Source organism: Bos indicus x Bos taurus, chromosome 27 (genome assembly GCF_003369695.1).
Source record: "Bos indicus x Bos taurus breed Angus x Brahman F1 hybrid chromosome 27, Bos_hybrid_MaternalHap_v2.0, whole genome shotgun sequence".
Classification (NCBI taxonomy): Eukaryota; Metazoa; Chordata; class Mammalia; order Artiodactyla; family Bovidae; genus Bos; species Bos indicus x Bos taurus.
This window is the reverse complement of record NC_040102.1, coordinates 36,410,221-36,423,646: the sequence shown is the minus strand read 5'-3', so window position 1 is coordinate 36,423,646 and position 13,426 is coordinate 36,410,221. Positions and strand designations below refer to the sequence as shown.

Sequence of the window (13,426 nt, the reverse complement as noted above, 5' to 3'; positions counted from 1 at the left end):
GTCAATCTTTTTGCTTTTTCTTAGTGTTCATGGGGTTCTCAAGGCAAGAATACGGGAGTGGGTTGCCATTTTCTCCTCCGGTGGACTGTTTTGTCAGAACTCTTCACTGTGACCTGGCTGTCTTGGATGGGTCTGCTTGGCGTGGCTCATAGCTTTATTGAGTTATGCAAACCCCTCCACCACCACAAAGTTGTGATCCATGAAGGGAGAAAGGGAAAGATATACCCATCTGAGTGCAGAGTTCCAGAGAATAGCAAAGAGAGAAAAGGAGGCCTTCTTAAATGAACAATGCAAAGAAATAGAGGAAAACAATACAATGGGAAAGACTAGTGATCTCTTCAAGAAAATTGGAGATATCAAGGGAATATTTCATGCAAAGATGGGCACGATAAAGGACAGAAATATCAAGGACCTAACAGAAGCAGAAAAGATTAAGAAAAGGTGGCAAGATTACACAGAAAAACTGTACAAGAAAAGGCCCTAATGACCCAGATGACCACAATGATGGTGATCACTCACCTAGAGCCAGACATCCGGGAGTGTGAAGTCAAGTGGGCCTTAGGAAGCATGATTATGAACAAAGTTAGTGGAGGTGATGGAATTCCAGCTGGACTATTTAAACTCCTGAAAGGTGATGCTGTTAAAGTTCTGCACTTAATATATTAGAACATTTGGAGAACGCAGCAGTGGCCGCAGGACTGGAAAATGTCGGTTTTCTTTCCAATTCCAAAGAAGAGCAATGCCAAAGAATGTTCAAATTATCATACAGTTGTGCTCATTTCGCAGTAATTATATTAAATGTAAATGGATTACAACTCCTGTTGAAACAAGGATAGGGCAACCATCCAATCTGAGGCTTAGCTGAACTCTGCATAAAATGTAGTTAACATACAGCTGAAAAGGCAGGGATATCTAGAGTGAAATGTGGAAGGGGGACAAACTTTGAGCTGTCAGCCCAACAGGGCTGAATTCTGAGTAGGCTTGAAACAAGGGAACTATCCTTTGGATACTGTGGATTTCTTTTTAGGATGCAAAAGATGAAGACCTGAATCAGTCTTCTGAGAAAATTGCCTGAATGTGCCATTAAGTTATGCAAATGTAAAGCAAAGACTCTCTATGGAAGCTGTTTGAAAAGCTAAACTGTGCTTTGTTGTTGCAAATTGTTTTAAATTCTTGCTACTGTGTGCTTAAACTCCAGTTTGGTCTTTTCACAACAATGGCTGCGGCTAGTTTTCTTCCAAATTATCCAAAAGCAAACAAAAGCCATCTTGGTTATTTTCTTCTGAAGACCACGCACTCACCTCCCATGAACTCATTTTCTATTCGTATGACTTTATCTGTCCTGTTTGGGAAATAAGAACATTGCTTTAGTCTTCTAAAATAGAGTCTCTCCCACTTTCTGCCCACAGGTGTATTTTCATTACAAATGCCTCTCATTTTTCCTGAGAATGCATCTATCTAACTCATCTAGAATGGAAAGTGCCCTAATAGATTATTTTCTATCCCCATATTTCTCTCCTAATTTGGGGATGGGGCTTAGTGGTAGGTGAAGAAAAGGGTGATTCTGTAAATCTTACAATTACTGTTATCAGTTGTCAGTGGTAGGATACTGAGTTGAAAATGTAAGTTTTTATGTTATTGAACGGCCTAGACCGTCTATGATGTATAGAGGAATAAGGCTAAGGAGCAGAATGGAGAAAAGCTATAGAGACAAAGAAAGTATAGGTTGAGACATAAACAAGAGAGAGCTTGATGGGGGTGGAGGTGGACATTCCACCTCTTCAGTTCAGCTCAGTCAGTTCAGTTAAGTCGTGTCAGACTCTTTGCAACCCCACCGCAGCATGCCAGGCCTCCCTGTCCATCACCAACTGCTGGAGTCTAACCAAATCCATGTCCATTGAGTCGGTGATGCCATCCAACCATCTCATCCTCTGTCACCCCCTTATCCTCCTGCCCTCAATCTTTCCCAGCATCAGGGTCTTTTCACATGAGTCAGCTCTCTGCATCAGGTGGCCAGAGTATTGGAGTTTCAGCTTCAGCATCAGTTCTTCCAATGAACACCCAGGACTGATCTCCTTTAGGATGGACTGGTTGGATCTCCTTGCAGTCCAAGGGACTCTCAAGAGTCTTCTCCAACACCACAGTTCAAAAGCAGTTTCACCTTACTGTTCATTCACTAGCAACACTTTTTTGGACTCTGAACTGCACATAACACTACGCCACTGGAGATGCAAAGAGGCATTCCAGAATATACTTGGGAATACGTTCATAAAACGTAGTTAAAAGGCCATGCAACAAGTGCCACAGGGATAGGGCAAGCGATCAAACTGCAAAAGTTCACGAAGGCAACGTTAGGGGAGTGAGCCAGAGCGTGGACTTTAAATGGTAAAGCTGGGATAAATCCAGGAGATGTTTGGGGAGAACAGTCTGGCCGGTGAAATGGTCCGGGGGCGGGAAAACGTGTCCACACAAAAGTATGAGTTATTTCGTCTGTCATCTGTCATGCACTGCCCTTCCCTGGAATGCAGATTAATAAAAAGGTCTGACTCAGTCCCTGCCACCGACGGGACACCAGACAAAGAAAACATCCGTGCGGCCAGAGGAGGACAGACGGGCCGTGAAAAGGGGCCCGTTCTCAGCTCGGCCGTAGATTCGGTAGAGAGCGGGCCGAGCAGGGCCAGGCGCACCGGACCGGGGAGTCGTGGCAGGAGCCCGACGGAGGCTCCAGGCTCACACGCGCAGCGGACCCGCGCGGGGCTCGCCGCCGATCGCACACCGGCCCCTGCAGAGCGAGATGGCTCTGCGCGGTCCAACAGGTCCCCCGGGGCGGGGAGGGTGGGGTCAAGACGGTGGGGCTCTGCGCGCCGTCCAACTTTCCGCCCTGGCCCTCCCGCCTCGCGCCCTCTCCTCTTCCTGCGAGGAGATACCGAAGTGAAGAACATGGGGGGGGGGCGGGGAGCACCGACGTGATGAACATGCAGGAGGGGGAACACCGACGTGATGAACATGGAGGAGGGGGGACACCGACGTGATGAACATTGGAGGGGGGGCACCGAAGTGATGAACATGGGGGGGAGGCACCGAAGTGATGAAGGGGTGGGGGGACACCGAAGTGATGAAGGCGGGGGACACCGCAGTGATGAAGCGGGGGACACCGAAGTGATGAAGGGGGGGGCTACCGCAGTGATGAAGGGGGTGGAGACACCGCAGCGATGAAGGTGGGGGGGGGACACTGAAGTGATGAAGGGGGTGGAGACACCGCAGTGATGAAGCGGGAGGGGGGACACCAAGTGACGAAGGGGGGACACCGCAGTGATGAAGGGGGGCGGCTTCCCCGCCCTCCGCCCCCTCCCGGCCCCGGCTCCTGGGGGCCGCCCGCAGAGGCGACGAGGAGCCGGGCTGGGTGGCTGTAAACACCGGGCGCCATCAAGACTTCGGATCCTACCGGATTTCCGCGCCGCCCCGAAGCCTCCCCGCCCGGGCGCGGCCCTCCGCTCCCCCGGCGGTGCCATGGGGTTCGCCGCGGCTGCTCCAGCCCCGGGGTGGGGAGCCGCCCGGCCCGGCCCGCGCACGGGCGCCCCCCGGCCGCCGGGGCTCCGCGCGCGCGGCGCCGCCTCCCACTTTGGCCTTTTGTACCGGCCCCACGTGACCCGCGCGGCCGGCTCTTCCCTGCTGCCCCCGCCCCGCCCTCCGGCCTTCCCCGGCGCCCGGCCCAGCTCTTCCCGCTCCGCGGCCGCCTCCCCCCCGCCCGCCGCCCGCGCGGCCCCCTCTTCCCCCTCCCACCCGCCTCCCTCCCGAGCCGTTCCCGCGCCCTCCCCCAGGCCGCCGTTCCCTCGCGCCGCCACCCCTCCCCCCGCGGCTGTTCCGCCGCCCCGCCTCCCCTCCCCCCGGCCGGAGCGCACTGTCTCCAAGATGGCGGCCGTGTCAGTTCGGGGCATCTCCGCGGTCCGGCCCGGGGCCCCGGGCGCCCGGCGCTCTCCGCCCCCGGTAAGTAGCCGAGGGGCCACCCCCCGGCCGCCCCCGGCCGCCGAGCCCGAGGCCGAGCCGCCTGGGGACCCCGCCCCGCCGCCGCGCGGGCCCGAGTGGCCGCTGCAGGCCCCGCCGCGGCCTGCGCCGCCTCCCGCTGCTCTGCGCCAGGCCTCGGGCTGGGGCGCCGCGGCCGCCCCCTCGCGCCCGACGGGCGCCCGGCGGCCTCCAGCCCGCGGCCCGCGCCCAGCGCCCGGGCCCGGCTCCGCGGAGCGGGGGAGCCGCGAGGGGGCGGCGGCCAGGCCGCGGGCGGGCGGGCGCGCGGGCGGGCGGCCGGCCGGCCGGGGCTCCCTCGGGGCGCGCCCACCGTCCGGCGCCCGCGGCCCCGGTGCCCGCGCCCGGCCCCGGGCCCGGCCGCGCGGCGCGGGCTGACAGGCGGCCGTGCGGAGGGCGCACGTGCGGCGGCGGGTCCGCGCGCTGTCAGCCCGGGGCCGGGGGGCGGCGGGCGCCTGTCAGCGCCGACCTGCCCGGCGGGGCCCCCCCGACCCCGCCCCGCGCCCCGCGCCGCTCCCGCCGGGACCCGGCCCGGCTGCGGGGCGCCCGGGAGCGCAGACGAGCGGCGCTCGCAACTCTTTCACGTGATTTCATTGTTAACTTCGTCCCCGGGTTCCGTTCCCGTCCGGTGGGAGCCGCCGGGCCGCCCCCCGCGTCTGCAAGCAAGCCGCAGGCTGGTGCCAACGCCAAGTTGTTGTTGTTTTTAAAGTTTTTCTCGCTCTTTTAAAGAAGAGAGCGCGAAGCTGTGTCGGGGGGTGGAGGGGGGTGGGGGTGGCGGGGAAGGAGGCCCGGGAGGACTGTCGGGAGCGAGGGGGCAGTTTCCCCGAGTTAGAGTTCAAGTCTGCAGGCGCTCTGCTCGCCGCAGACCCGGGGCCCTTGCGCGGAGCCGGGAGGCCGGCAGCGGCTGTCATTCATTCTCTCTTCTTACCTGCGGGGCAGGTAAGCCCGTGCGGGACGGGCCCAGCCGCTGAAACTCGTGCTGGAGCCGCTCCTTTCTTTCACCGCAGATTCCCCCCCATAATGAACTCCGACAATGCTATTATGATTTCTGTCCTCTCGAGACGCTTCTCACCCAAATGTAGCTTAGTTCTCTCCGGGGGGTAGCGGGGGTGGGGGGCGGCGCTTTTCAGCCAGAGCTCATTTAAAAATTAAGTCTTGCCTTAGGTTTGAGTGTTTACTCGAGCCTTTTCTTTCTTATCAGAGTTAATAGTACTATCGGTTTCCTCGCATCTTGTTAAACTTTTTCTTTTGAGTTCAGTGGCACTCTTTAAGGAAGGATTGTGCGAGCCACTTTAAGACATTGTTTATGTTGTAAAGGCTCCTCAGAATAAGAGTTCTCAGGAGCATTTAGGTAAGGTTAAGTTTATTTTTGGAAGCAACGGAGTTATAGGGTTCATTATTTTGGTGATTTTTTAAAAGATGCAAATCTTTCGGGTTCTTTTGTTTGAAAGTGTTACTGACTTTGATCGTGGAGTGGCAGCGTCATCTATATACATAATGTTTGTGTTTTTTTTTCATTAATGTTCACTTCAGGACAACAGTCTTGAATCATTATGAGATCTTCTTCTCTTTAGACTACACACAGGCAGTATATTTCACCCCTCTGAACTGTACATTTGATATGTAAATAAGTGTACGTTTGAACCTAGGAATTTCCGGGCCATTCTCATTTCTAGTTTCTCTATCTGTAGATTGGTTGTGAACATTTTGACAGTTGCTGGACTCTCTCCAATATATTGAATGTTACTAGGAGAAGCTATCACAGCATGTGATTCTTAAAATCTGAATGAAATTGGCTTATTTTAAAATTCTCTAAACACTTTTCACACTTGACTATTTTCATTGTTATTTTGTTTCCATTTGGAACGTATGTAGTAATATTGTACGTAAAATATGAACTGTGCTGTGTGTAAATTTTGTTTCTTTTACTAGGTGAAACAGTTAAAACATTTTCTCAGTGGTTTTTTGCCTTTCTTATTGACTGTTTCATCCAGTCTACATGTCTGGAATTTTGAAAGATGAAAGATTCACTCTTCCTTGCATTGCAGGATTCTTTCTGCTGATTCAGGTAACTTGTTGAAGTTCTGATTAGTTTGTTGGGGAAAGCTGTCAAGGACGAGTTTCAGTTCATAGCCGGGTGAGTGGAGATTGTGCCGAGCAGGATAGCCAGCACCCTCTGGTTAGTTGTAGCTTGAGGTCATTTATAGTGCATCTCATCTTGTTTCCTCATCATTCATCTTTTTTCCTTTTCTTTGTTATCCCAATGGTTTGCACACATGATTGTTTTGAACAATAATGGAAACATGTTCACACTTTTGCAGGTGCTCAGTGAACACTTGCTGTTGGAGTGCTTTAAAGGCTAGGGTGCTTCACTTATAATTTATTTATAAAGTGGACCTTGATAGAAAGCTGACTTTGTTTTGTTTTTCAGGCATAAGATGCACATTTTTCTGCTGGGAATGAGATGTTCTTGAGTTTTTACACCTTTATGAAGAGACCCACATGTGGTGCTATTGAGAAGTTTGTTGGGAAGTTTGAAGACTTTGCAGATAACAGGTTGTTTTGATTTCTAAAATAAAAGTGGGGAGGACTCTGTTTCGTGAAAGGAGAAGGGACTGAGGCCAGGAAACTTGTATGCTATGGTTAACTGGTTCCCAGCCTCCGCGAATGGTGTTTTCCAAGGTGTGAAACTTACGCAGCATCAGGATAAGGGATAGCGACTCTATGGATATACAGAATCCTTCACCATGGTAAAACTCGCCAACCCGCTGTACACGGAGTGGATTTTGGAGGCCATCAAAAAAGTGAAGAAGCAAAAACAGCGGCCTTCAGAAGAAAGGATATGCAATGCAGTGTCTTCATCCCATGGCTTGGATCGTAAAACTGTTTTAGAGCAACTGGAGTTGAGTGTCAAGGATGGAACAATTTTGAAGGTCTCAAATAAAGGACTCAATTCCTATAAAGATCCTGATAATCCTGGGCGAATAGCACTTCCTAAACCTCGAAACCATGGAAAATTGGATAATAAGCAAAATGTAGACTGGAATAAACTGATCAAGAGGGCAGTTGAGGGCTTGGCGGAGTCCGGCGGCTCAACTCTGAAAAGCATTGAACGTTTTTTGAAAGGTCAGAAGGATGTGTCTGCATTATTTGGAGGCGGTGCTGCCTCTGGCCTTCACCAGCAGTTACGATTGGCTATTAAACGCGCCGTTGGCCACGGCAGACTCCTTAAAGATGGACCTCTTTATCGGCTCAACACTAAAGCAACCAATGTGGATGGGAAAGAGAGTTGTGAGTCTCTTTCCTCTTTACCTCCAGTGTCACTCCTTCCACATGAAAAGGATAAGGTAAGAAGGGCGTGCACATGAGTGTTCCCAGAGCTGGGGATACAGCATGCTACAGAGCCACATTTCTAGGATGTTCAATAGAGGTTACATTGGGCATTCAGGGCCCTTTGTGGATAATCACTGCCTGGCTTTTATTGGTGAAATCTAGGTGTGAGAACTCAATAGATGTGATTGTTCTAATACTTTGACATATTTGATGCCTAAGATTTCAAAGTGTAGAGTATTGCTCCACCTAAAAGAACATGCTTAGAATTAAAAAGTAACAAGCAACTTTAAAACTGTTCTGAAAAGTTTTTATAATACCTTCCTGCTGAAGTTGCTGAGCAGCCAAAGGCTGGAAACTCTAAGAACCTGTCTTCTTCCTTTCTTCGTTTTCTTACTAGACAGGAATGAGACTGATTATCCTGACCAAAGCAGTGGCAAAGCAGATTTAGTGATTCTTATTTCTGCTGTTTGTATTCTAATTTTTGGTCGTGTGTTATTTTTTTGCATGCAATGGAGTCCTAAACGTTGCTTATGACAGATGTCGCTGCATGGGTCGGGAATACAGTAGCCCACGTCGCTGAAGCTCTGGGGAGTTGGGAGTCGGGGCACAGGCCCCTAGTGTGCTGTGTGTATGCAGTTACTTTGTAGAGCTGGAAGATTCTTCCTAACAGTTAACCTTGGCCCTCAAGTAGGTATTCAGGATGGGGAGAGTTGTTAGTAGCTCCTTTTCACGTTGACCTGGAGTGAGAGCTGTGAATTTACTTCCGGGGCTCAGAGTTGCGGTTCGTGGGGAGTGGTGGTGCTTTAAGAGTGTTGCACACCTTGGTGAACGCCAGCAACACCGTCTTCACTTTGCTGAAGACCATGGAGGCTATTTCTAGCATGTTAACAGTCTGAAGTTAATAACATTGAATGTATTTTAAAATATTTGAGGATTGATCTAGATTCTTGCAATTAATAACCCGCCAGTAGATTTTTGTTTAAATAGCAATTGAAAATGAACAGTTTTTTTGGATGAAAGTTTTAGAGATCTATTTTAGGGTTCCGTTTTCCCTGTGGACTTTGAAATAGAAGCATTATCTTAACTGTTATTACCCTTAAAATGATTCTAATGGAGTCTTGAATTAATAGGCAGTCCCATTCATAACATGGTTCTGTACCATCGGAACGTTCATTAAGGGTGTATTGAAAATTCAAGGCGGACAAGGAACTGAAATACTTCATTCTGCAGTTCAGTGCTGTAAGGATTGTATGAATTGTTTCTTGATCCCATAGCTGAAGTTAAATGAAATAGAACAATTGATTTCAACAACCGTTATCAAATGATCTCTAGGTTTACTGCCTGGAAATGGGAAATACTTTATAGTTTAGAATGAAATCAGTGTCACATCTGTGAATTGGGTATTATAAATTCTTGTTAGAACTCCTGAGTGCTTTAATTTCTCTTGCTTGGATTAGGTATTTTAATTTTAAAAAATGTTAGCCATACACAAAATGTCAGTTGTCATATCTTTTTTTAAAGGTAGTCGATATAGTACAGTGTAGGATAAAACTGAGTCTTACCATCCTAAAGTTGTAGTTTTGAAGGGACTTTTGAAAACCATCTAGTCCAACAGTCCTTATTTTACTGCTAGACCTTTGCAGTAAATTTAATCCAGTAGAGGTCTGCTGGTTTGCTTTGGTTAGAAATATCTCTTTGGCTACATAACTTATTTATTATACACTATTATAAACCAAAGTAACTGACTGTGGAAAAATTGAGTTTTGTTGAGTAGATTTTTGTGTATTTTTACTGGTCTGATTGGGAAGCCAGTTTATGGTAGTTGTCTACACAGTTAGGGTTGATGAGATCTGTTATATATTTTTTAATAGGAGTCTTATTTTCAGGGGTTAAATTTTCTGTGTGACTTTCTCCAAAGATATGAAAAGCTCACATTGAAAATCATAATGCAGTAAGCTTCAGGGCGAGGAATTATTTCTCCTATGAAGAGATTATGTTTGTTCCTTTTGTTGTATTTAACTACTTCTTGGTTTTTAAAAAACTGTCCAGTCAGTTCCCATTTGGAATTGATTGATTGCTGTTATGAACCTAGATGTTCTTTAAAAAATTATCCAGATTGTATTTGATAATAGAAGTAATTATGAATGCAGCAAATAGTTGCTGAGCGCCTGCTGGGGACCGGGTGCTCCGCTTGGAGCTGCAGTGACCTTACCTGCTGTCCGAAGGGCGGTGTCCTGCCGGTCTGCGCGGCTGTGGCTGAGAGATCGAGTGCAGGGACTGGAGTGGCCTGAGCAAGTTCCCCTTTACTTGTTTCTGTGTCAGCTCTAACCTTTAATTTTTTCTTTTTAATTGTGATGTTAACCTTTGGAAGGAGCTAAATCTTAACTTTTCAGCAACTGAGTGGTTTTTGCTTTGCTCTGAAAGTGAGATGGCTGTGTACAAAAAATTTTGAGAGTTTTTGTGAAGACACTTGAGCTAAAGTGTGTTTTCACATTGATAAACAGGAGAATCTGGAGATACTGTGATTGAAAAGTTTTATCCATGTTACAAGGGAAATTTCTGTGCTAACTTTAGGGTGTGGTAGTTGATGGTGAGTTTGTTTAACTTAATGATTTGTTTATACTGGGCGCCAGGCATTACTTTACAGCCACACATAAGTTAACTCGTGTGATCCTCATACGGCGCAATGAGATAGGTGCTGTTATTTTACAGGTGAAGATACTGAGGCATAAGAGCTTCAGTAACTTGTCCAAGTCTCAGATATATTAGGTGACAGGCAGGGCGAGGTTTTGGCCTTGGGCATCCTGGCTCCAGAGTCTTTGTCGCAGAGATGCCTGCTGCCCCCTGAGAGTCGTTGGGCGTCATGCCTGTCACTGCGTCGGGCACAGTCGTGAGTGTTCTTGGTGTTAACTGCGAGGCACAGGGAGGAGGACATGTCCTGAGCTCCCCTCGCACTATTTGCATCCCTTTCTTCTCTTTCTGTCATGAAATGGATTCTGAATTTGATTTCAAACCAGCAGTAAGAATGTAGCAGAAGTAAAAGATTATGAATAATTTAGTTTTGTATACCTGAGATCCATAACTAAAAAATAGTTTGGTCTATGTGAGTTTTTTTTCCCTTGTTTTTCTGTGTGTATTAATTTTCATTTCAGATGGCCCTGGAGTCTTCTGATTTGTAGTTTGGGGTTGGTTGCGTGGCTCTAATAGAGTGCTTTAATTTGGGACAGAATGTTGCTTTCCCTTGAATTATGGGCTATAGGTGGAGGTGGTGTGTGTAACTGGCTTATAGGTGGAGGTGGTGTGTGTAACTGGCTTAAATAAGAACTTCCACTTGCAGATTTCCTTTTTTTGAAATAGACATTCCTGTAAGAAAATTTGTTCATTTACTTTTATTAATTCAGTAAGTGTTTAGGTGCCTACCACGAACAATGCATTTATGATTTAGGTCCTGTTGGGGATTAAGGCAGACAGCATAGAAATGGGCAATAACTTTTTTTACACCATTGTTTTAGTTCACAAAATATAACTTTTAGTTTGTACATTCACTGTTTTTTGGTGTAACAATTAGGTGTGTGAATCTCTTGAGAAAGAATAAGATATTTCCTGGGTGAGGCTAATTATTACCTGAGATTTGAATGGTCCATTAAAAGAATTACTTTGGACACTGAATCTTGGAAGGATCCATTTCCCTTTCAGGAATAATTTCCACCTTCATTTCAAATTTCTGGGTTTGTTTCATACGCAGAACAATGTACTTGAATATCTTTATTTTATGTTCCATATTACTGATCCAGAAAACTGCTCCTGTGGTGATCAGCCAGATGAGGAAACTGTTAATCTGTGAAGTATTGTGGAACAGAATTATATTTTGCTGAAGCATTCAAGTTGGGAAGGGAAGAGAAGATACTGTCAGCCAATGTTATTGTTTAGGTCATTACCCAGCTGAGTGACTTGGAGCCAAAAGATTAAATGATAAATTGCTAGCCTTCTAAGATAAGTTGTATTGAAATGCAGTAAACTCTTAGTAGAGTCCAAACTATTCTGTGTAACTGGAACTTGGCATTTTAAGTGCATAGAATAAATGAGGCTTTGACAGGAATTTGATATTTGATGTAGAGATGCTGATTAGAATGGAAATATATTTTCAAGTTAGGACAGTTACGAATGAGAGTTTTGATTTAGCTATTTGGAAATGGCCTTAATCATAAAATTGTTTCACATTTTATGTGTTAGAATAGTGGATCTGATAAAATTGTTTATAAATGTAAGCTTGGTAATGTTTTCATGTATTTTGTTGCTATGGTACTTTATAGTAATCGTCCATGCTGTTAAATTCAGGGGTGCGTTCACTGCTTGGCAGAATGCTTGTCTACTTAAACATGCACACACATAGCAGATACCAGAAGCGAAGACGCTACAGAAGAGTTGAGATGACATAAATTAGTAGTAAAAGTGGAAAAAGTTCTCAATTTAAAATCCTTATGAGAGCATGCAAGCAAGTGTATTTTATAGTATAATTATTAGGAAACTCTTTAAGATGCAAGTTTTAATTCTAATTCTGTGGGAGAAGGAATGGAGGATAATGACAACTGTATCAGTCTTTAAGTGAAGAAGGATTACTGTAGAGAAAATTATCCTAACCATATGTTGCTGACTTTTTTTTTCAAGTAATGGCAAGGATACAGCAACGTGAATATTGTAGATTTTGTAATGTCACCGAGTTTGCAACTGATTGATCTCAATAATTGTATTTTCTTACATTATAGTTAATTACATTAATTGTAATTACAGTATTGTACATTTTTACATCATTGTTTATACCATTTTTTGATGACCCTTAAATGTCCAGGGTCCTGAGGAGAAGCTGGCCAGAAATAAAAATTTGTTCCTAACAAGTTATTGAGGTGTGTTAAATATAAATGTGTGTGTGTGTGTATGTTAGTCGCTCAGTCATGTTGGACTCTTTGTGACCCAGTGGACTGTAGCCCACCAGGCTTCTCTGTCCATGAACTTCTCCAGGCAAGAATACTGGAGTGGGTTGCCATTCCTTTCTCCAGGGGACCTTTCCCACCCAGGGATCAAACCTGGGTCTCCTGCATTGAAGGTAGATTCTTTATCATCTGAGCTGCCAGGGAAGCCCTAAATATAAATTTGGTTAATATAAATTGACTTTGTCTCAGCAGACTTGTTCTTATTTTAAAAAAAAATTAAAAATAACTCAGACAGAGGTATGTTTGTGATACAATATTTATTTAAATAGTCAGTTGTACAGATATTTTTTGGTCTTCAAGTTAGCCTGTGAGCTCTGTGTGCACTGGTTGTTTTCAACCCATGATATACCCTGAGAGAAAACTTGAGCCACTAAAACAACCTTTGATTTAGTCATTGCTGATCAAAACTTCCATACTCAGCTACTTGTTGAGTCATTAAGTTGTGTCAGACTCTTTGCGACCTCATGGACTGTAGCCTGCCAGGCCCCTCTGCCCATAGGATTTTCCAGGCAGGAATACTGGAGTGGGTTGCCATTTCCTTCTCCAGGGGATATTCCTGGATCAGGGATCGAACCTGTGTCTCCTGCATTGCAGGCAGATTCTTTACCATGGAGTCACACTTGCTAGCACTTTGCTCTTTCTTGGGCTGCTGCTGCTACTGCTAAGTCGCTTCAGTAGTGTCTGACTCTGTGCGACCCCATAGATGGCAGCCCACCAGGCTCCTTAGTCCCTGGGATTCTCCAGGCAAGAACACTGGAGTGGGTTGCCATTTCCTTCTCCAATGCATGAAAGTGAAAAGTGAAAGTGAAGTCTCTCAGTCGTGTCCAACTCTTAGCGACCCCATGGACTGCAGCCTATCAGACTCCTCCATCCATGGGATTTTCCAGGCAAGAGTACTGGAGTTGGGTGCCATTGCCTTCTCCGCTTTCTTGGGCTAGCTTCTTCTAAATTGATGAAATAAATGGAAGAAATTAAGGAAGACATCAGATAGTACAGCAAATTGCTTTGGGAGTAGAGACTTAGATGATCTAACTTCTTTCTTTGCCCTGTATCAGGAGGCCAAGGAACTGAAAGCAGTTGCT

General features: G+C 46.6%; 1 protein-coding gene across 2 annotated transcripts in view; it reads left to right on the top strand.

Annotated features, from left to right (window-relative positions):
• Positions 1-3,880: 3,880 nt before the first annotated feature.
• Positions 3,881-13,426, top strand: part of KAT6A (lysine acetyltransferase 6A) — a 108,812-nt gene continuing 99,266 nt past the window's right edge. For both annotated transcript variants that reach the window (XM_027530102.1, XM_027530101.1), the window contains exons 1-2: positions 3,881-3,987; positions 6,452-7,367. In XM_027530102.1, coding sequence (XP_027385903.1) covers positions 6,768-7,367 — 600 coding nt within the window. In that variant the 5' untranslated portion in view covers positions 3,881-3,987; positions 6,452-6,767. The remainder of the gene's footprint in view (positions 3,988-6,451; positions 7,368-13,426) is intronic.